Source organism: Salvelinus alpinus, chromosome 22 (genome assembly GCF_045679555.1).
Source record: "Salvelinus alpinus chromosome 22, SLU_Salpinus.1, whole genome shotgun sequence".
NCBI classification, from domain to species: Eukaryota; Metazoa; Chordata; class Actinopteri; order Salmoniformes; family Salmonidae; genus Salvelinus; species Salvelinus alpinus.
In genome coordinates, this window is record NC_092107.1 from 4801606 (window position 1) to 4826018 (window position 24413).

At 44.3% G+C, this 24413-nt stretch overlaps 1 protein-coding gene across 5 annotated transcripts; it reads right to left on the reverse strand.

Moving 5' to 3' along the window:
* Nucleotides 1-7: 7 nt before the first annotated feature.
* Nucleotides 8-23791, reverse strand: LOC139548838 (clustered mitochondria protein homolog). Of its 5 annotated transcripts, none has more exons than XM_071358726.1 (27): nucleotides 23438-23791; nucleotides 17714-17904; nucleotides 17265-17436; nucleotides 15731-15874; nucleotides 15387-15514; nucleotides 15002-15156; nucleotides 14641-14766; nucleotides 12760-12907; nucleotides 12082-12174; nucleotides 11409-11843; nucleotides 10910-11169; nucleotides 10102-10628; nucleotides 9301-9402; nucleotides 8950-9050; nucleotides 7118-7270; nucleotides 6873-6935; nucleotides 6489-6730; nucleotides 6256-6340; nucleotides 5899-6052; nucleotides 5391-5530; nucleotides 5197-5277; nucleotides 4986-5111; nucleotides 4677-4798; nucleotides 4452-4545; nucleotides 4167-4301; nucleotides 3910-3983; nucleotides 8-3752 (listed from the first exon to the last, which is right to left on the reverse strand). In XM_071358726.1, the coding sequence occupies exons 1-27, from the start codon at nucleotides 23559-23561 to the stop codon at nucleotides 3611-3613; spliced, it is 4317 nt and encodes a 1438-aa protein (XP_071214827.1). In that variant the 5' UTR covers nucleotides 23562-23791; the 3' UTR covers nucleotides 8-3610. The 5 variants fall into 5 exon arrangements, with proteins under 5 accessions (XP_071214827.1, XP_071214824.1, XP_071214826.1 ...); XM_071358723.1 differs by having other exon boundaries at nucleotides 6489-6751; XM_071358725.1 differs by having other exon boundaries at nucleotides 6489-6751; nucleotides 10186-10628; nucleotides 15375-15514.
* Nucleotides 23792-24413: the final 622 nt, after the last annotated feature.

Below are 24413 nucleotides of genomic sequence, written 5' to 3' on the forward strand. Positions count from 1 at the left end.
CCAAGTGTTATTTGCTAGTTTTCTTTATTCATTTTAATACAAAAGCATACTCAAGACCAAAAATAATTCGATTGTTATTTTGTAAAGAGCAACAGACAGGTACCACACAGCCAGGGAAGTAGACTTTAACACTAGAAATGTGCAGAAGAAATTTCATCAGTTCAAGGTGAGAAAACAGAAGAATGAAACCTCAAACTGACAAACCCTCGTTGAGTTAGACAGCAGAGACAAGCCCGCTCAGTGTCAGTGCATCTATGAAATGTAGATGGTCAGAGCCTTCTATTTTTCTACGTAGTAAATAGACAGCTCGATTGGTGGTTCCTTGTGTGCTGCTTAGGTGATTCGATGTGCTATCTTAGAAAATACACATTTTTGTATCAAATTGGGGAGAACACGAAATGGATGTGTAAATGTACAGAATAGCAGTATCATATGTGCGACATCGGTTAAGTGCTGGGAGTCATTTGAAGAGCTTTAAAATTAGATTAATTCAGTAGGGAGTGACAGACCTCCAGTTTATTTTATCAAAGCTGAAGACAATGTATAATTTTGTCAATATTAAAAAATTTCATTTCCAGAGCATTGAAAATACATATTGCTTCATCTTATGTAAACCTCTTGGTTTGTATGGATGGATGTCCTTTAAATTCTGAATGTCTCCAAATGCTGAACATCTAAAGAACAGTCAAATCAGTTTCTCATGCAATTACTTGAATGTATCAAGAGGTATATTATGACGCAATTAGAACAGAATTGCAGCTGAACTCCAACAATAATTAGTGCCTTTGTGATTAAATAGAAGTAGCATGATTATGATCCATGGGGGAAAAAATTATGTCTCGAGGCAGACAAAAGTATTTTTGATCACTCTAAATGAGTTTATTCTATCAGAAATGGCCAAAATCTCATACAAGTCTTTTGTAAAGGTTTCAACAAGTTCAATGTTCATCAAGCAGTAGTCTTTGAAATTTTTCGGGTTCATATCGTCACAATTTCATCAAATACTTTTTTTCTTTCCTCAACGTCTAGTGAATGAGAAGCATATGGAATAGTTACACACTAGCATTGAGATATGCTTGTGAACATCCGTATGGAACAAAATTATTTCACACGAATAAAGCCTTCTCATTTGTTTTTGAAGTACTCTAGAGCACCACCCCATGGCCACTAAGTGTAATGCAAGACAGGACTGACATTCATGGAGGAAGTTGAACCTGAAAAGGAAATGCAGATATACATATTTCAAAAAGGAAACCAATGATATCCCTATGAAAAACATGAGCAAAAATTAAAAGAAACCAGAAAAACATGTTAAAACGTGTTGAAAAGCATAAATAGGCACAAATCACACACAAAGTTCTATTGTCCCAGCTTTTTAGGAGCATAATAATCAAGAAATTCATTACAGTAACTGTTCTGTTCCCTCTCTTGGCAACAGCCTTTCACTTACAATGACAGCAGTTTGTGCAGCCACAAGTACAGCACTACAAAAGGATCAGTTCCAGCATCGTTTCTATTGCTTTAATCACATACATTTAGACACCGCAACAATTTTTAGAAAGACATTTGCAAGGGAGGGTCGTACACAAGCGCACACAAAACACACACCTCGATCAGTCGTCTTCTTTGGTATATTGAAGAAGCCCTTCTCAACGCACTTTTGGTGTTGCTGTGTGTGTATGCATTCAGACAGACAGCACTGGAAAGTGGACTCAATGCTGACGAGGAAACTTTGTTCATACATCGCCTGCTGTGGCCCGATTTACTGTCAACTTGTTGAATGGGTTTACCAAACAATGGAAACATAAGTTTACTATTTTGAAACAGACAAACAATGAACAAGTCTATGGCCATGGTTTAGTCTATTCTATCGAACGATAGGGAGTTTCTCATATACCCACTTCATTTGAGATGATTTACAACATTGCTGGCCAAGAATGTTACATGAGAATGGAAGTTTGCATTAGCCGTCCCATGGTTTTACCATGGCTTCGTTTACACGGGCAGCCCAATTCTCATCTTTTTGCCACTAATTGGTCTTTAGGCCAATCAGACCTTTTGCCAATAATTGGACAAAATATCTGAATTTGGCTTCCTGTGTAAATACAGCCATTGCATATACAACATTTGGAAAGTTGGGTCTTACCCAACCTAGTCATTATACTACGAAGCTGCAAGTGTCAAATTCATCATGGCCATATCTGATTCCTTCGCTCGGACTACACAAACACAAACACAGAAACAAAAACATACATGCACATATACTTTCAAAGTGGAAAAATAGAAGACTGGACACATCTAACATAAGAGACCTATATAGGTCTACTGCTCAAGCCATAGTTGTATGTTTCATATCTGTATTTCCATCAACATTGATCAAATACCTGTCTAAACCCCATAGACGGATTTATTTATACATCTTTTCCACTCATATTTTCTATAAAAACAGACATGGGTTAATGGTAGACTCTGATGTTGCCACGAGCAACACCGCAGATAATGCAATGAGCGAGGCGCTTGACTTTGCTCCCACAGTATCAGCGCATGGGTTCGCTTCAAACTGTTCGAGTGTGGTAGGTACGGGTGGGTGAGTGAGTTTAGCCTTGTGCTTCAACGCTCCTAGTTGTTGCGGAAATTGACCCACTACGCCGTTTACTTCGTGCACCTACATCATATCGCTGACTCTACCTTTAAATTAATGGATAATTGACAGACCTAAAAATGGCGTCTCCCTCGTTTCCATTTTGCTTTTACAAAAAGAAAATTGTACACAAAAAAGGTGTAACAATCAAAAGATTGATTGAGAGCATACATGCGTCACTGTCTGTTTTGCTGCGATAGAACCAACGGACACAGCAGCAACTCATGATAAAACCATGAAATACAAATACATTTTGACTGACCATAGGGGACACTAAAGAGTAAATGGGTGATTGGTGGGGAGGTTTAACAAGACTAAACGCAAGAGATGGGAGTTTACATTTTGTGGCCCAAAACAGAGAAATCTCTCAAGTTTAGTGACTTTAATCTCACCTAGCACACAGTAAAAAAAATAAAAAAAAATCCCCTGAGTTGTGGGTGTCAGATGTTATTTTCGAGGCAACGTGGGGCCATGGTGAAATTGGAAGCCGTAGTTGCCTCAGTGGCTTTTTCAGGAGTTTTGGAGGTGTAAAAAATGGTCCTTGGGTAGGGGAAACAGTTGGTTGATGTGGAGTGGGATGAACAGTGGATAAGGCTCTGGTAATACAATGTCATGGTCGTCCTTGATTGCCTTCTCACACACTTACACAGTAGCAGATATCAAGTTTACATTCGTTCTGCTTCTTTACCAAAGCTCTCGAGGCCATAGGCTTTCAGACTGAACATGTTGACATGGATTCTGTATTCTCCTACACCTGTATATACTGTAACTCCTGCTCTGTTACTCCTTGAAGTTCCTCTTATAAACTCTATACATAGATGTTTCTCTTTGTCTGTCCCTCACCCCTTCTGTTATCATTGTTGATTTTTAGACAGCTCAGTTCTCGGGTCCACATGCTCATTCAAGAAGATGGCAGTTCCATCACGTCCTCTCCCTTGCAGAAAGTAGTGTGGTGTGGAGGGTTTGACGTTAATCAACGTTAACGTCCATGGGTATTTTGTCCTCCAGCTCTAGTGGACTATCCACAGTGAGATCCTCCACGCTCTTCCCTGACTCCTGAAGCTGCTGCCGCCGCTGGACTTCCGCCTTCAGGTTCTCCAAGTCCTTTTGGCTGCAGAGTAAATGGGTTAGGATACCACAGGGGTTAATGTTGAGCGCTGACACATTTATATTTTTAAGAGATGGAATTCCACAGGGGTCAGTACTGGGTCCTGACAGGTTTCTATTTTCAACTCAAACTGTAAAAATAAGGTGCTACTTCACTTTACCTGAGGGGTATAAAGATGATGCCGTTGATGATATTGAGCTGCTCTAGAACACTGGCCATACTGGGAGCTGTGAACTGGAAAAAGTGGTGGAACAACAACATTACACACTGTACTATGAATCTAACACCCACAATACATTTGAAAGCATAATCTACAGACGCAGGTATGCTATCATCTGGGGACAATACAAGGCCCTTTGATTTTGTCTTACAGATAAAAACCCATATGAAAATATAGCTAGGCCCTAAGCCACGTACCTTGAGTGGCATGATGCTGGCGTTGGAGCCGTTCTTGTAGATCTCGTTCATGGTTCTCTGCAGAGCCACAGCCTGCTGTGTGAGGTACTTCAGGTACTCGGAGCTCTCTTTAGTCTTCTCGTGGGCCTCTCCCACCTGAGAGGGGATAGAGGGGAAGAAAGTGAGAAAGAGACCTTAAAAACTATTATCAGTTGTTGGTAATCTAGCACATTCTCATTTCAGCAAATGTTCTTAAGCCACTTCTGATGAGAGGACGTGTAGAGCTTTGTGTACTGTAGCTGTAACCTGGTTTTTGTAGATGGTGTAGCCCTCCTTTTCCTGCTGGAGCGCAGAGCGGAACTCTGCCTTGCTCTCGTAAACCCTTGCAACCAGATGATGACTGCAGAAGAACATTTGATTAGCATTAAATCAACTGAAGATAATACAAACTACAGTATAGAACAGCAAATCGGTTTATAATACCGAAATTGATGTTGAGTCACTCAAGGAATGACTCTCCCTTGTAGTTACCTGAGGGCTACTTTGAGGGAGCGGGGTCCATGGTATTTGGAGTTGATGGCCAAGGCGTTCTCCAGGAACCTCAGAGACAGGTCGTACTCCATTACTCCGTGCAGCACCAGGCCAATGTTACTCTACAGGAGGAGACCCAGGACGACAGGGAGAACAAGTGTAAGGAGAACTGATTTAATAAAGGTCACAAACACACCTCAAAGAGTTACACAAAAATGGTACATAACTTCAGAGCTAACATGGTGACATATACACCCACAGGATGGTTTCAATCAAAAGAAAATAAATGAAATACTGTGGCCCACTCACATCTAGAAGCGCCATTTCGGGGTGGTCCTCCCCACACACCATCAGCATGAGGTAGCGAGCACGGTACAGCAGCTTCAGGGCAGTGGACAGCTGACCGTTGGCAAAGCAGTACAGAGCCAAGTGCATCTGGGGAGAGAAAGCAACCAGAGGCATTTAGAAACAGTAAACATGGATTGAAAAACAACCTGTCTTCAAAAAACAGAATACGTACATATTCCTGGATAGTGTTGGGGTGCTCGACGCCCAGTACTCTCTCACTCATCAAGACAGCCTTCTGTTGGTTACTGAGAGCCTGTGGACAGAGAAGACCACAGTCAGGACTGTGTCACTGGAATTGCTGTGGCCATTTGTCGTCATGTGTCAGAGGAATATCAAAATGTGTGTATAATGTCGAGAGCAGCACACCTCGTGGTGGTCTCCCATGATGTAGTTGAGGCGAGCCAGCAGACGCAGGCAGGCACAGATCTCTACGTGCATGGCCCCGTACACGTTGTTGAACAGGTTCAGAGCCTCGTTGATCAACTCACAGCCCTCCTTCAGGTAACCTGCACACAGAGACCTTGCTGACAAGTCAGGCTTCCACAATCGTTGTACAGCGCAACAGAAAGTAATGTGAATGGGTTCAGAGAGGACACTGAATGTAAGTTGCATTGTTGCATGAATATCTGCATGGTTTGTATGGGGAGGAAGGAAACATTTCTCCTCAACTTTCCTGTGTGTGTTGCATGTGTGAGTAGAGTTTAATTTACATATCTGTCTCTAGCCCTAGGAGGAACCGTGCTGACCCCGCCTAGCAGGACTGGTACCCACCTCACCGGACCTGTAGTGTGTGTGCGCATGCATGTGAGTTGCATTATAAGTGTGAGTAGTGCTGCATGCTGATTGAGGTCTAGTAGCCTCATGCTAGCCTGACCTTGCTGGACCTTGGCCTGTCCACTCTGGAAGAAGTGGAAGGCATCGGAGGCCTTGGGGTTGACGTGCTTCACCACAGGGAAGATGTTAAGGATGTCCTCCTCTGTGAAGGCAGGCTTGTGGCGACTGTCAAAGTTATACTCCTTTATCAGGATCTAGAACCGCAGGGAGGCAGAAGACACAGGAAGCGTGTTAGAAGGGAGAGGGTTAAAAACGTGACATTAAAATACATTTTGAATTACAATTTGACCCCTGGCCCCTACTCCCTAGGCATTTCTGTAAATCTGAAGGTATTGGACAGATGTATACAATATGTTGAACATTGCACCTAGTCGAAATAAGGATTGATGGCAGTTACCTGGATGCCAGCTTTGATGGAGATTTCTCTGAGCAGGGTGATCTTCTGAAGGCCGTATTTCTCCACTACCTGGTCGGCATTCTCGCTGTAGAAAGATGCATGTTTTTAGAAAACATACACCAACTTTAACCCAAGCACACTCACCCAGTGCAGGCTGAAGTGGTAGCTTGTTAGCATAATGTGCTAACGTCAAGCCTACTATTGTGCCAACATCAAGCCTAATTCCCACCCACCAGTGCAGGGTGAAGTGGTAGTAGCTCTGGGCCTCAGAGACGATGTTCTTCCACAGCTCGCTGGGTGTCAGGCTGGCCCACGCAGTGTTGTCCCCTCCCCCCGGGACGCGGTTACGGCGCTTACGGTTCTTGCGGCGCGACACGAGCTCGTCAGCAGGCAGGTGTGCCACGGCATCGAAGGAGGACAGGAAGCAGTTGAGGAAGTGGCTGACAGCGGCGGAGAGGGCCGACAACTCAACACCCTGGGAGACGGAGTACATAGTCTATTGTTCTCATATTTAATCAATTTCAAAGGGAGACAAATACATTCTATGATAAGCAAGTAGGGGTGACAATTCCGTGGTGCAAAAGATCAAAGATCTGTGCTCGAAAAATAGCACTCACCTGGAGGTATGTCTTGAAGATATGTTTCGCACATCTGGTGATTAACTCACTGATACCTATTCTCTACAGAACACATACAAAACAATTTAAGAAAAAGGAAACAAGCTGAATGCAGATTATGTATTGTCCTGCACTCTGTCCTGCAATGTCTGCAGTAGAAACAGAACAGTATAGAAGGTTAGCATTATTAGCATAATGATATCCTTGCCCTTCATTATACAAGATCGTATAGAGGTCAGGCTTACATAGAAGTGCTCCAGCTGTGCCTTGGCTGGGGTCTTGTCCACGAACGCCAGCACGTTGCCTAGGTAACGCACGTTGATGCCCCTCTGGTGCAGCGCCTCGGTCAGCGTGGCTCCATCCATGGGCAGAGCACTGTGGTCCAGACAGTCCTTTACCTGGAGTGAAAAAAGTTAAAAGTAAAATAAAAATAAATTCCCGCATAGAATGTAAGAAATTAAAAATGACCACACCCCCACCACAAAATACAAATAACCAAAACAAACACACCAACCCACAACACCCACAAATAGCTAGACAAACACAAAGGCTAGTGATACAGTGATGTAAGCAAATAAACCCAGCAACAAAAAAAAGAAACGTCCCTTTTTCAGGACCCTGTCTTTCAAAGATAATTCATAAAAATCCAAATAATTTCACAGATCTTCATTGTAAAGGGTTTAAACACTGTTTCCCATGCTTGTTCAATGAACTATAAACAATTAATGAACATGCACCTGTGGAACGGTAATTAAGACGCTTACAGACGGGAGGCATTTAAGGTCACAGTTATGAAAACTTAGGACATTAAAGAGGCCTTTCTACGGACTCTGAAAAACCCCAAAAGAAAGATGCCCAGGGTCCCTGCTCATCTGCGTGAACGTGCCTTAGGCATGCTGCAAGGAGGCATGAGGACTGCAGATGTGGCCAGGGCAATAAATTGCAATGTCCATACTGTGAGACGCCTAGACAGCGCTACAGGGAGACAGGAAGGACAGCTAATCGTCCTCGCAGTGGCAGACCACGTGAAACAACACCTGCACAGGATCAGTACATCACATCTGCGGGACAGGTACAGGATGGCAACAACTGCCCGAGTTACACCAGGAACGCACAATCCCTACATCAGTGCTCAGACTGTCCACAATAGGCCGAGAGAGGCTGGACTGAGGGCTTGTAGTCCTGTTGTAAGGCATCACCGGCAACAATGTCGCCTATGGACACAAACCCACCGTCGCTGGACCAGACAGGACTGGCAAAAAGTGCTCTTCACTGACGAGGCGCGGTTTAACTGATCGTCGGATTTGCGTTTAACGTCGAAGGAATGAGCGTTACACCGAGGCCTGTACTCTGGAGAAAGGGATCGATTTGGAGGTGTAGGGTCCGTCATGGTCTGGGGCAGTGTGTCACAGCATCATCGGACTGAGCTTGTTGTCATTGCAGGCAATCTCAACGCTGTGCGTTACAGGGAAGACATCCCCCCCCCTCATGTGGTACCCTTCCTGCAGGCTCATCCTGACATTACCCTCCAGCATGACAATGACACCAGCCATACTGCTCGTTCTGTGCGTGATTTCCTGCAAGACAGGAATGTCAGTGTTCTGCCATAGCCAGCGAAGAGCCCGGATGTCAATCCCACTGTTGGATCGGACGGTGAGGACCATTCCCCCCAGAAATGTCCGGGAACTTGCAGGTGCCTTGGTGGAAGAGTGGGGTAACATCTCACAGTAAGAACTGGCAAATCTGGTGCAGTCCATAAGGAGGAGATGCACTGCAGTACTTAATGCAGCTGGTGGCCACACCAGATACTAATTGTTACTTTTGATGTTGACTCCCCCTTTGTTCAGGGACACATTATTCCATTTATGTTAGTCACATGTCTGTCGAACTTGTTCAGTTTATGTCTCAGTTGTTGAATCTTGTTATGTTCATACAAATATTTACACATGTTAAGTTTGCTGAAAATAAACGCAGTTGACAGTGAGAGAGCGTTTATTTTTTTGCTGAGTTTATGTTGTAATATAGTGAAGGTAATGACTGCTTGTGCTTGGTACGATGTTGCTGCCCTGAAACTTACCAGAGACGGGATCTGACAGGACACCAGGAAGGCTCCAGCATCCTTCAACAGCTGCTTCTGTTTCTGAATGTCATCCGCACTGTCCTCAGGGAAACGCACTCCTGGGGGAGAGACATCAGCATTTTTTGGGGGGGGGGTGCCAGTATAGCATGCAATAGTCTTTTATTACGCGTTAGTTTCATTGAATGTGAAAATAAGGCAATTTCTGTGAAGTGCTTTGGAGGTAACAGCAATTGATACCAAAAAATTATAAACAATTAGTTTTGTTCAGCAGAGCCAGCTGCCACATCAAACCTCTCCTAAAAGCACTACGTTTCCCATCATCCACCACCATAAAGTGACAGTTCCTACCTGGAGAGAAGATGTCTGGGTTGAAGCGGATGTCGAAGGAGGTGTTGCTGATGGAACCCACGGCCTTGCAGGCATTGAGGATCACCTCTCGGCTTTTAGGGTCTTGATGGAAACAGGTCAGGGTGGGGTTGGAGAGATCAGGGGAGGAAGAGAGAAGTTGAATGAATATCAATATAACAAGTTTCCTGGGCAACAAATCAAAATTATATGGTGTAAGTTCCCCAAAAATCACTACTATCATCTTTCCTCAAATTGACATGCAAGTCAATTTGAGTTGAAAACCACCACTGTTGCAGATCTTAGTTAAATAACCACAAACCACCTCGTCATTAGAGCTATTATCAAGCAGGCAGTAGGGCCAGAGACCAACTACAACCATCCCACACACATGCAATGATCACACACAACCAGGGTTCTTTCCTTCTTTCTGAGTCACAAACCCTTTGATTAATTTTCACACTAGCCAATGAGAAATCAAAATGGAGAGATCTGTGGTTATTGGATTGCTATATGCCACACTGCTAGTGATTTTACTGGGGTCCATGCTCACCTAGGAGGCTAACAACTGGACAGGGACAACTAGCCAGGTGGAGAGATGCAACTAAGACACCAGCATTAAGAAGCCTTCTTAGATACCTCCTCTTCATGAAGATGGCAACATACAGATGAAAAACCACACATACACACACCATTCTAAATGCATGTCTATGGTGAAATTAAAAGAGCCCTCTTCTTTAAATGCATTTCTCCACCGACTGGGTTTCCCCAGCCTCTCTCTACCCTGCAACAGTTTGGACGTACCGATACCGGATCCGTCTTCCGCGGCTAAGGACTCAGCCAGCTCTTTCGCCTGGGCTAAGCCCGGGATAATATCCTCAGCCTTACCCTCCAGAGGGCTCTCGCACTCCCCGTTCTGAATTGCTTTGGCAAAGGGCACCAACGGCCCATTGGTGGTCACAGTGGGAACCACATTATCCTCTATAGGGGTTGCCTGGGAGGCATTAGTGGTTGTTGTAGCTGAACTGTCTGTTTCTGTCATTGGCTCTGTCTTGGGGGCTGCTTCTGTGGTGGTGGCTTCTGTTGCTGCTGCCTGAGGGGCATCAGAGGTGGAGGTGGTCTCCGTCTGGACTGCGTCTGAGTTGGCGTCAGTGAGGGTTTCTGTGGAAGTTTCTGAGGACTCGGCCGAGGCATCGGGGGTCTCTGTGGAGGGCAGGGCTGGAACGGCTGCCCCGGGGCTGCTATTCTCTGTCAGAGTGGCCAGCTTGCGCTCCTTGTTGGCTTTCTGCTGCATAAGCTGGAGCGCTGCCATCTTCATGAATAGGAGGTATCTGAGGAGTAGAGTACAGAATCTTTATTATCCCTGAGAGGGTAGGACATAGTCAGTTACGTGAGCATTCAAATCTGCACAGACCCAATCATACACTAAAAAGAACATCTGATGACCATCTTGAGGGACATAACCAGTACCCTATCTAAAGCACACAAACCACCAAGGAAGCACATAAGTAACCACCAAAACACAGGTATGTAAATGTGAAAAGTAGAGTCTCCATGCTATTCCCACGGCACACACACAATTAAAACGCCTCCCTAAAGCGCTCTACAGTACCTGTGCTCAACGAAGGCCTCGATGAGCTCCTGTCGGAGGCAGGCCAGACGGTGGCGGTGCTGGCGTGGGAAACCCTGTCTCACACTCTCAGGGGAAAGCTCCTCCCCTTCCACAGGCAGGAAGTTCAGGTCAGGGGGGAATGTCCTCAGAAGGTCCAAGATGTAGTGGCGTCCATCGTTGCCGATTATGCCCTTACACTCAACAGAGGAACACAGCTCCATGGACTCATCCTTCTCATTCAGTACATTGTGTCTCTGGACCTGGGGGTGGGAGAGTCAGTCATTATGACAGAGAGAATGTGATAACCACAGTATGGCAGGTTTGTGGCATGGCAGTGATAAACGTTGAATGTCTGTAGGCCGGTGCAGTGACAGAAAAACAGTTCAACAAAAGATATTGAAGTTTGCTTACTTTGTAGTGACAAATAAAGTCAATCCCAAACAATTAGCAGACTTAAAAATAAAGCATGAAACTGGCATCATCATCATGATATCCTCACCTTGAGTGGTCGACTGGTCCTCTCCAGAAGCTCCAGGTACTTCCCATGAGACACCACTGTCTTCCCAAAGTCGATAGACCCGTAGATAACGCTCTGCTCCTGCTCTCTCTCCAGAATACCAGGGATGATCGACTGGGCCGTGACACGGTAACCCCGATAGTCCACCACCACTGTCCCCAGGGTGTACAGCCCCTCCACGTCTACGGCCCCGTAAGCCCGGACACCGTTGAGGTCGTTGGTGGGAGCAGCGTGCGCGGCAGCGTCCCCGCCCAGCTCGCGGTAGTGGTCACGGACGTCGAAGCCCAGCGAGAAGAAGATGTTGTTCCAGATGAACATCTGCATACGTGTCTCCTCGCCAGGATTGATGGCCATCACGTTGCCGTCGATCACCGCCATGGAACCGCGAGTGGCAGCAGCCGCAAAGTCACTGTGGACCTGGAGAGAGGAGGGTTAGAGAGTGAACGTGTAAGGATGTAGAGGATGGAAGGCAGCGTAATAGTCTGCACACTACAGGATTTAGACGGAAACAGATAAACGGAGCTGAAAGGAGGGTGTTTCAAGAGGAGAATCGATGACCGAAGCTCACTAGCGAAAGCAAATAAGCGGGCCAGAGTGCAGGAGACAGAACACGGGAAAGGAGTTGAGCTTCAACTACTGCTGTAGGCTGGCTCACCTTGAAGATGGCCCTCTCTCTCAGCAGGCGATCAGGCAGGTTCTTCCGGGCCAGCTCTCTGGTCGTCTGCAGCTCCTCATTCCAGTCTCGTGTCTGAATAAATAACAGAGACACAATGTTACACAAAACCAAAACAGAGTATTATAGGTGTGTGTGTGTACCTGTCCAGGTATGCGTTCCTCGTAGCCTAGGCACGAGGTGTGTGTACCTGTCCATGTATGCGTTCCTCGTAGCCTAGGGTCGAGGTGTATGTACCTGTCCAGGTATGTGTTCCTCGTAGCCTAGGCGCAAGGTGTGTGTACCTGTCCAGGTATGTGTTCCTCGTAGCCTAGGGGCGAGGTCTGTGTACCTGTCCTGGTATGTATTCCTCGTAGTCTAAGCGCGAGGTGTGTGTACCTATCCAGGTATGTGTTCCTCGTAGCCTAGGGGCGAGGTGTGTGTACCTGTCCAGGTATGTGTTCCTCGTAGCCCAGACGGGAGGTGTGTGTACCTGTCCAGGTATGTGTTCCTCGTAGCCCAGACGGGAGGTGTGTGTACCTGTCCAGGTATGTGTTCCTCGTAGCCCAGACGGGAGGTGTGTGTACCTATCCAGGTATGTGTTCCTTGTAGCCTAGGGGCGAGGTGTGTGTACCTGTCCAGGTATGTGTTCCTCGTAGCCCAGACGGGAGGTGTGTGTACCTGTCCAGGTATGTGTTCCTCGTAGCCCAGACGGGAGGTGTAAGCGTCCTCAGCTCTGACACAGTCCATGGTGTGGTCCACCTGGGGGGCGGTCCAACTGTACACCTGGAAGGGTGTGGCTATCCTCTCAAACGGATGCCGCTGAACCCTGCAGCCAATCAGAAACCAAATTAGCCATGAGTCACAGTGGGAGTATTCCTCAGATATCAAGAAAAACAACCTGTCTAATATTGTTAGCTCTGAAAAAATATATATACACACACTACCGTTCAAAAGTTTGGGGTCAAATAGAAATGTCTTTGTTTTCCATGAAAACATACATGAAATGAGTTGCAAAATGAATAGGAAATATAGTCAAGACGTTGACAAGGTTATAAATAATGATTTTTAATTGAAATAATAACTGTTCTTCAATTTGCAGCAATTACAGCCTTGCACACCTTTGGCATTCTAGTTGTTAATTTGTTGAGGTAATCTGAAGAGATTTCACCCCAAGTTCCTGAAGCACGTCCCACAAGTTGGATTGGCTTGATGGGCACTGCTTACATACCATACGGTCAAGCTGTTCCCACAACAGCTCAATAGGGTTGAGATCTGGTGACTGTGCTGGCCACTCCATTATAGAGAGAATACCAGCTGACTGCTTCTTCCCTAAATAGTTTGGAGCTGTGCTTTGTGTCATTGTCGTGTTGTAGGAGGAAATTGGCTCCAATTAAGCGCCGTCCACAGGGCATGGTGTTGCAAAATGGAGTGATAGCATTCCTCCTTCAAGATCCCTTTTACCCTGTACAAATCTTCCACTTTCCACCATCAAAGCACCCCGAGACCATCACATTGCCTCCACCATGCTTGACAGATGGCGTCAAGCACTACTCCAGCATCTTTTCATTTTTTTCTGCATCTCACAAATGTTCTTCTTTGTGATCTGAACACCTCAAACTTAGATTCGTCTATCCATAACACTTTTTTCCAAACTTCCTCTGTCCAGTGTCTATTCTTTTGCCCATCTTAATCTTTTATTTTTATTGGCCAGTCTGAGATGGCTTTTTCTTTGCAACTCTACCTAGAAGGCCAGCATCCTGGAGTCACCTCTTCACTGTTGACGTTGAGATTGGTGTTTTGCGGGTACTATTTAACGAAGCTGCCAGTTGAGGACTTGTGAGGCGTCTGTTTCTCAAACTAGACACTAATGTACTTGTCCTCTTGCTCAGTTGTGCACCGGGGCCTCCCACTCCTCGTTCTATTCTGGTTAGAGCCAGTTTGCGCTGTTCTGTGAACGGACTAGTACGAGATCTTCAGTTTCTTGGCAATTTCTCACATGGAATAGCCTTCATTTCTCAGAACAAGAATAGACTGACGAGTTTCAGAAGAAAGTTCTTTGTTTCTGGCCCTTTTGAGCCTGTAATCGTACCGACAATTGCTGCCCAGATACTCAACTAGTCTAAAGGTCCGTTTTATTGCTTCTTTAATTAGCACAACAGTTTTCAGGTGTGCTAACATAATCGCAAAAGGGTTTTCTAATGATCAATTAGCCTTTTAAAATGATAAACTTGGATTAGCTAACACAACATGCCATTGGAACACAGGAGATGGTTGCTGATAATGTAGATATTCCATTAAAAATCTGCCGTTTCCAGCTACAATAGTCATTTACAACATTAACAATGTCTACACTGTATTTCTGATCAATTTTATGTTATTTTATTTTTTTGCTTTTCTTTCAAAAACAAGGACATTTCTAAGTGACCCCAAACCTTTGAACGGTAGTGTAAAATTCTGATATAATTACTAATAATTGTATGCTTATCAGTATGTTTCCCCCCCCCATTACACAGAACTAATAAAAAGCACAGTGCATTGTGGATAGTGTAGACCACTTACCTTTTCTTCTGCAGGGCAGTGAAGTTCTTCTTGAAGGCAGGGCTTATCTGGCTCAGCAGCTCAACCAACGAGTGGCTGAGGAAGCTGGGGTTGGCTGGCTTAGGGTTGAAGGTGTAGGTGGTCGACCTGGAACACAACACCATGGTCATCGCTCATTATGGTCAACTTTCGCCCTTGGACAGTTAACTTTTTCACCAAACCTAACCATGCTTGCTCTGATAGTTTCCTTTCACACTTTCCAGTACAGTTCCAGCAACTGGTGGATGCGTAATAATCCCGACACAATACAGCTTGGCTTGGCTCAGTAGCATGAAAACAGTATGCGGTAATTCTAATGGGAGATAAGGCAAGCCAGACTCACTGGTTGAGGTAGAAGCCACGTGTAGAGGCGGTGATACTGATGTGTCTCTCCTCAACAGTCACCATATACAGGTACATGAGATCACCATGCATCTTCCTGTTGCCAGGAGGGGGGTTCCAGCCACTCATAGTCAGGACCTTCAGGCACTGCATGGGCTACAGAGAGAGGCGGAATCAGATATGGACATTGGAATGTGACTTATGACTTGTGGATATTGGAAAAGGTCCATAGACTGATTACTTCATCTGCACTTTATGGTGGTAAGGATATAATATGACCCAGCCAGCTGATGTATGCTGGTTTCAGTCAGTGCACACTTCACTTTTAACTAATCTCTTTGGATAAAAGTGTTTGCTAAAATCACCATAATTACCATCATTATTACCTTCCAGTCCTTGTTCTGTGGCTGGAGAGGCAGCAGGGGGCGCTCTTTACTGCCAGGCAGGATGTGTTCTGGAGGGGTACAGTCTATCTGCTCCAGCTCACTGCCCTTCTTCTTCCGCTTACCACTGTCTGCAGAGGAGACGATAAGGTCACAGGTCAGACTAACGCATCTTGACCAAAGATGTTTTATAGCCTGCTGCCGAGGACACATACACATTAATATGTAGTACAAAGGTGGCTGGATACCTCAGAATACTGACTGAAATATCACTCACCCCAATTCTCACAGACAGACCCACCCAAACACACACGCAAATAAACAAATGGGTACGCAAACACACACACCTCCCAAGTCCCCGTCGGTGAAGACGCTGAGGAAGGAGAGGGAGTTGCAGTCCACGCCGTTGTAGGCATCAGACGGGTCCAGGCCTTTCAGCAGGTCTCTGATGTGACGCACGTGGATACGGGCCTCGCGCACTGTGTAGGGCTCTGGAGAGAGACAGAGAGGATAGCCATTTCATTATTATTGAGGCAATCTAGGGACAGTCTACAGCAGGCCTGGGCAACTTCCGTCCTCAGGGGCCTGATTGGTGTCACACTTTTACCCCAGCTAACACACCTGACTCCAATAATCAACTAATCATGATCTTCAGTTAATTAACCTCTTGACGCTAGGTGTCAGATTTTTTTTATTTAAATAACATTCCCAAGGTAAACGGACTATTTCTCAGGTCCAGATCGTAGAATATGCATATAATTTACAGATTAAGATAGAAAACACTCCAAAGTTTCCAAAACTGTCAAAATATTGTCTGTGAGTATAACAAAACTGATTCTGCAGGCGAAAACCTGAGAATCTAACCCGGTAGTTATTATTATTTATTTTTGTATCTGTGTTTCCTGGCCCGTCTTTCTTCCATTTAAAGGGGTATCAACCAGATTCCTTTTCCAATGGCTTCCTCAGGCTGTGACCAGGCTTTAGACATAGTTTCAGGCTTTTATTTTGAAAAATGAGCGAGATTTTTCAAAAGTAGTCAGGTGTCCTCTGATTAGTTCCTGCGCGCGAGAGGGGTAGCTCTCCATTTTCTTTTTCTCTCTTATTGAATAGGTTACGGTCGAAATATTATCGATTATGTTTGTTAAAAACAACCTGAGGATTGATTATAAAAAACATTTGACATGTTTCCACAAACATTACGGATACTTTTTGGAATTTTCATCGAAGGCTTTGGTTTTCTGAACATAAAGCGCAACCCAAATGGCGCCTTTTTGTTGTAAAAGTAATATTTATCGAACAAAAATAACATTTGTTGTGTAACTGGGAGTCTCGTGAGTGCAAACATCCGAAGATTATCAAAGGTAAGCGATTAATTGTATTGCTTTTCTGACTTTCGTGACCATGCTAATTTGAGGCTAGCTGTTGTAGCATTGATTGATACACTCACAAAAGCTTGGATTGCTTTCGCTGCAAAGCATATTTTCAAAATCTGACACGGTAGGTGGATTAACAACAAGCTAAGCTGTGTTTTGGTATATTTCACTTGTGATTGCATGATTATAAATATTTTTAGTAATATTTTGCGCCCTGCAATTCAGCGGTTGTTTAGGAAAATGATCCCGCTAAAGGGATCCGTAGCGCAGAAAAGTTAAAAATGCAATTAGTTTAAAATCAGGTGTGTTTGCTAGGGATGGGGGAAAGTGTGACACCAACCAGGCCCCTGAGGACTGGAGTTGCCCAGGCCTGGTCTACAGTCGAGGAGACACTCTAGGAAGGGAACTAGGAGTAGATCTTACACCTAAACAATCCTTAGGCTTTAAGATCAATAAAGTCTAGGACTAGGGGTTGACTTTAGAACATACCCAAAACACCAAGTCCTACCTTCCACTACTTTGAGCAGGGAGCCCTCCTGCAGGCCTTCGATGGATTTGAGCTCAGCAAAGTTATCCAGCACGTTGCTGTCCAGCTGCAGGGAGAAACAGGTACGATGGCAGGTGTCCTCACGGTCCATCAACACCTGGTGGATCTCCTGCACCATCTCCTGGGGTGAAACCTGCGGGAGCGGGCAGGTTTAACGTCTTATAGCAATAGAGACTGACAGTGTATGGTTGTACAGCTAGTCACAATTTGGTCCCTATTTGTACACCTTGTCCCTAACCCTTCAATGTTGGCAGATCTGAAGCCTCTGGATAGGTATAAACAGTGTGCTGGTGGAGCTTCCACTATATTGCTTACACCTTACAGATCTGTAGACGTCAAAGGATTAGGCAGGTCAAGGGGTAGTGAGCAAATTGGGACCGGCAGTTGGGCTGTATAAGTATGTACTGTACCTGGAGGTCAAAAGGCTCCGTCCCGGGTGCCTGGATCTTCACAGTGAAACCTGTATCCTGAATCACAATCACTTCCTGTTCGTTAGAATCCTCCCCACCGTCTGTGTCACCAGCCCCATCCTGCTTGGACTCCTCCTCCGAAAGATTGTGGGCCCCACCCCCATTCATCACCGCTGTGTCTACACTGTGCCCTGTGATTGAACAGAAGGAGAGACGTTCAACATAGCTTGTTATCTGATTGGACAAACGGGTAGAGAAGGCGTTGCCATGGCAGAGTGACACATATCCAAATTAATAAGGATAATAAGCCTACAGTTAGCAAACAAAGTAGTGCATGTTGCCAGATTAGATTACCCCGGAAGGGCATTGTCTACAGTGCCAAGTTGGTGATTTACAGGATCCAAGGAGAACAATAGGATCCAATTAGCACAGAAAACAAGATCTCCAGCTTTTGCCATGTGGGGCAGAGGTATACAGATTACCATGGTCTGCTTCTCTCAACCATCACTCAGATTATTGCACAGAACACAAAAGCTAGTGGTTTGCCTGGTGCCTTTGGCCTTCTCCACATAGGGCACCAGACTCCCAAGGTCCACAACAAGGAACTTTACTATAAAGTCTGAAAGGAAAGTAGAGCCAACCACACAACTCCTCCCCTCATCCTTGTGTATGTATCCACCTCCTCTCCATCTCAACCTCCGTAGGGGCCTCACTGGCACAAGGCATTGTAACTGTGGAAAACGCCTCTAGCTGTAACAGTGGTGTTTCCTATTTACCAGTTTTATTTTTAACTAGGCAAGTCAGTTAAGAACAAATTCTTATTTCCAATGACGGCCTACCAAAAGGCCTCCTCTGGGGACGGGGCTGGGATTAAAAATAAAAATATAAAATATAGGACAACATAGCAAGGCAGCAACACAACATGGTAGCAACACCACATGGCAGCAGACAACATGGTACAAACATTATTGGGCACAGACAACAGCACAAAGGGCAAGAAGGTGCTGTTGTTAAACATTTTTTTTATCATAAAAAAAGTAGCCAAAATAATATTGTCAAACTCATTTGAATGGTGTGGGTTGGGTTGCCAAGAGGAAAGGCTACATACATAAATATCAGCTAGTGGGGCCTGCAGTGTGGAAGGGCTGTTTTCTCTCCCAGACAACTGCAACCAGCGTGCCCTTGTTCAACGTCAAGGGTAACGCAGTGTCAGGGTTAACACGTTGAGGGGGTGGTTGGGGGGAGGGTAAACAGCTGTGGCGGTAGGGGGAAATCTACAGTAAAAGAGAGAGCGGGCGAGAGAAATTTAGAAAAAAAAATAGAGAGGGGGGAGGGAATGAGGGAGCGAGAAAGAAAGAGACTTGTCACGCTCTGAATACCAAACACAACAGCCTTGGCCAATAACTGGTCAACGCTACGAGAGAAGACAGACTTCTAAAGAAGAGCAAGGAGAATAGACTTGAACATACAATAGGAGCCAAGGGATAATGTTTCTGTAGGTCAGAAGGGAGGTGAAGGGATCAACTGTTTTTTTTAGGAACAGGTTCAGTGACCTGTGTCTCCTGTGACTGCTCCTCCTGCCTTGTTGTAGAAGCAGACAGATTTGATAAGGTTACACCAGTTACTCGGTCTCTCCCCTTGGTTGTCCTACTTCTGGCCTGATCCAAGTCACTCTTCACCGCTCCATTCATTCTCCCATCAATGCCCCAGCTATTGCATTTTCTTAGAGTGGTCACAAACACACAGTGGGAATCCTTTCGGTCATTCAAGGCCCTCTGCTTTATTCAAGATTCAGTTTTCAGCTCAGTTTGACTGTTTTTGTAACTTGTAATTTAATGAAAATGTGAACAGTTTTAGTTTCTCAAGTAGAATTGAGAAGGTAATGGAAACACCTGCAAATAAGTGTATATGAATGCTGGCTGCCAATGATATCCAATCTGCACTGAGAAGGCAAGAGTACAAGAGAGCCAGTACCAAGAGTACAAAGTGCTATACAGCATTATGAACGCTGAAGCAATCATGTAGCCTAATAATTGCAAAACAGACCCACTTGGCCCTACAGCAGCAGAACAGAGCACGAGGGGGTGAGGTGATAGGGTAGGGAATTGGGTCCAATATTACGCAACCTTCTGCATTACTCAACTTTTAGCCAAACTAAACTTGTTGAGGTTGAGCCTTCATGTCACTGTGTGTAGTGTAGACAGGAGAGATTCATGTTGTTGGTCACAATTCACATATGAAGAGGGCAGCAACAAATTACCATTATCACTACAACATTTTGCCAAAGAGCCAAACCCTTCAGAGCTGCAGTCTATTAGGGTATGAAGATATGGAAGGAAGGGAAAGCAAAATCTGCAAACTGCCGTACTTCTGTCATACATATTCTGGCCTAGGCGTTTGCCTATTTCAATAAGAGATATTTATCTTAAAGAGTGTGACAACCACAAGACCAACCTTAACCAGAAGAAATGGAAGACATTTTTTGATTATTATACAAGAAAGCAGCTCTAATCCTCCTTAACATGTAAATCATTGAGAGGTGAGGGGAGGGGCAGAAGACCTCCAGTTTGACCAGCATTCAGTTAAACCAGTTGAACAAAAACACAGAGTTAGGTCCCTGATAGCGTGGGAAGGAAGACGAAAGAGATTAATCAGGCAAATAATAGAAAGGAGCGGGCTACAAGAGATCAACAATCATTTAATAATTTCCACGAGGTGTGAATGTCTTGATCACTACTAACGTTCTTGTTCAATCAAAATTGCGAAAGACCACTAGGCCAACTAATCCAGAGAGCAAGCCACTAGTCTCCAAGCTGCCCTGTCTGTTGTAAGCTGTTATATCTCTGCTCAAGGTTTACCACAGACTGACCGCGTTTCTTGCTTCGACTAAAGATGAATTAATTCGCCATCCACTTGACATGGCTGGCCTACAGACCATGTGCTCAGGGCAACAAGAAATCGAACAGAGAACATTTGGGGGGGGGGGGGGGGACACAGAGAAAGGCTTTTATTTATTTTTTTACAAAGCCCAACATAGATTTATTACACCACAAGATGGCAAACCTTATTTTGATACATTGATAGAGAGCAGGGAGGGAAAAGCTTTCCTGAAGAGTCATGCATACATCTTTGCAGGGAGGTCTCATAACCAGTCAAATGACTCCTCTGTCTGAAGCATGTTGATGTGTTTTAGAATGGGTTGTTATATGTGACCTCAGACCTGAGGGGTGTACTACAAAGCAGGATCAAGGATTTAGCCAGCTAACCTTCCTAAATATTCTGATATAACTTTATATTTTTGAGAAAGACAATCTTGAAATGGGCATGGTCAAAAAAAATGTTTTCATGAACAAGCAAATCAAGTCATTTTGGGTTGCTTATCAAAGTTAGCTGGCTAACTCATTTGATCCTGCTTTGTAGTATACCTCTCTTTGTTGTGATTACGAAGGCCTGAGGTTAGTAAAACGTTACAAGAGATGACATGGGGCTAGAAGGGAGGGTGTGGAGAGTCTGGACAGTGACATGAAGACTATAAAGATCACCTCTTGACACTTGAGGAGCATTTAAGCCTCTTTGGTTACAATCACTAACATACCCTCTCAACCCCCATCAGTCTGCCATGTGCTGTCTGTCACAATACTGTCAGTACTGCAGGATACACAGCTCAGTGTCTTGGTAGTTATCCAACAGGCTCTAATTAAGCCTGAGGCATTTATCCAGTCCAGCAGGCTTCTCTTAAATGGGAGGTGAGTTGCATTAGAAAGCTGATCAAGGAGGTGATAGTATCTTGAAGTGTTGATAAGAACAGGAAAGTGGTTTAGGGGTAAATAATGATTTTGTTGGTAATGATAATTTCTTACCTATGGAGTTGTGAATTAATCTTAATAGCTGACAACGTTTGTCAATAGCTGACAAACGTTGCCAACAGACAAAAGCTCTATGATGAACAAACACTTTGTACATCAATATGAACTTATATTCACTTGAAGAAAGCATGATGGCAGATGTGCTGCACATACAAGGCTCTAGTCTAGGTGTAGGCTAGCCAATTAAAAAGATGCTTCTTCGTCCAACAAATACTGATTGGTACATAAGTGTTGTTTATGTCTCAAAATAATTATCTGCATAAACAAATGCAAATAATTGATTAAACATAACATACCTACAAATACCTGGAATAAAGAGTTGTATTCTGATACAAATTATATGTTATTACACATGTCAGTCATTGGCTGTGACAAAATGAGTCCCTACTATCAATGAAACAATCTGTACAGATGCAAGTACAGTGGTCGCTCAATAATTGTGACAATGATGAGACCTATCCAAAGTGTGACAGCTGAACTAACTATAGTGTGTGTAAAGGTATAGTCGTGCCAACACAGGCGTCTATGCATGCAACTCAAGGTCCTGTCAAATGTGACACTGAAAGCTGTGGCATTGTCGTGAAAGCTGCCTACGGTTGTGTAATTTCAACAGTGGCCATACATTCACCAAACCTATACCAGTAGTACGTCATGTGACTGTCTCGACCATCAATACTTTAAATGATGCGAGCGATCGGTGGCATACAATGAATATCGGTTTGTTTAAACGACACTTACCGGCTTTATGACTCAGAATGTCTCAAGTACAACCTTCTCTCACGGTGCATGCACTATTACTATTCTCAAAGGGCCAGCTTCCGCTTCCCGGTCGAGGAACAGCCAACCTCTGGTTCTGAACAGGAGGGAGGCCGAGGAGGTATCACGCCAACTAACGGAGACATTGGTGATCTGGTCACAACAATAGCATGCATTTGATGGACTAAGTGAAACAAATACGTTTCTATTAATATAAAAACGGCGTGTGAAATTACTTAACATCGATTAGAACCCCTCTGTTCTCTTAATGTGCAGTTCCACTGAAGGTGACCTTCAGTCCATTCGTTCTTGCACGCAGGTACAGAACAGCTGTGGTCCCATGTGCGTAAGGTGCTCGCACTACACTGTTAAGACACTGGATACACTCATGACTATTTCTATAATCACATTTATATCAACCATTTTTCTTCAACAAGCCAGCATCGCCGCTGGCTGCGTTGCTACTAGCTAGCCAAGCATGGCTAGCTAACTATTTCTATGCTAGCTAACTTTAACTAGCTACATCAAGTCAACTACACAACAAGGGTTGTCTTTGTTTCTTATACAGCTAATGAGCTAACTAGCTAGCCGAACATCTCACCTGGCTACAATATTCTCATTATATAAATACTTAAGAGTTATTTGATTGTTAGCCAAACACTCGTGATATAGTCAGAGCTAACCACTTAGCGACATGCTAACGTTAGTTTAGCCAACACAACTACTAACCGTAGCTAGTTCAACAGCTCAAACAAGCTTAAAATGGCTGGTGTAGCTAGCTGTCATTGTTGAATTGAGAATTAATTCATCTTGGTTATAGAAAACCGTTTCGAATGCTGAGGCCCATTGCTGCATTTCCAGCTAGTTAGCAGACTAATCAACTCAGTGACAGATGAGATGGCTAAGTTACTTTGAATGAACTCTGCATCTGTGCAGTTAGCTAGCTAACATTACTATGTGCACACTTTCATAGTTTACAACCGATGCCGCTGCTAGGCTAGTTAACGTTAGTTACTAGTTATTCAGCTTGGTACAGCTTTAACATTTCGCTGGATATTCTCTATCAAACTTGATAACTACGTAACGTTAGCTAGTTGCTTACCACAAGGGTCCTTGTGTGGTGCCTTGGTAGTCTCTTTGCGGTCTGGCGTCTCTCCTACAAGATCAACTGTGTTAACATTACAGTTGGGTACTGACGCCGGGATGTCATCTGTCTTGCTCACCATTATTTGGAAGCTAGTTAGTCAAAGGTGGCAACAAAAATCCGTTGTTCAAAATTGCTATGTGAATCTGTTAAATGCTCCTTATTTAGCTAACGGGCTAGCCAGCTACATGCAGAGGGTACGATCTTACAAAAACAAGTCTACAGCGGAAGGACAGTCAACGCTGAACCATGGCAATCACACGTGGTTTCTCCTCCTCCTGACCTCTTTGCGTTCTTTCCCACCCCCCAAAACACAGACAGAAGAATGAGACAGATATTTCACTGGATGTATAAATGTGAAGCATCCGGTTGGCGTTTTTACTCACTACCAAATATGGTAGTGAGAGGAAGCCTACTGGTAGGCAGTGGGAGAAGATGTAAAGAGATGGATTTTGGCCCACATTTTCAAATGTTCTCATCAATTAAACATTGGATCTCAATACAGTTTTCTGTTCCCAAAACTAGAATATGCTATGAACAGTATGGACTATGTTTTGTAAACTTTATCCTTTGCAAAAGTTGTAAAAAAAAAATTTTTTAGAAGGAGTGCAAAGGTAAATTTAGTTATTGCACACACGCACACAGAGTAGTTGTTCCCTAACGGAAATATGCAGATGTATACTAGAATGCTTGGCTCTGCCCACCTCCTTTCTTGTTCTGTGGTCTATCTTGGTTTAATTATAAAAAATATTTGGCCAAAACATCTGGCTACGGGAAGCGCAGTGTGCCAAATAACTTTTTTTATGAACAGTTGCATCTAGGATCACAAAATTATAACTTGTGAATTTATTTTGGACAGGTGACTTGTACAAGTCACCACATATGGCACATATGGCATACTGGTATTACGAAATGTAGAATTTTTGTATAACTT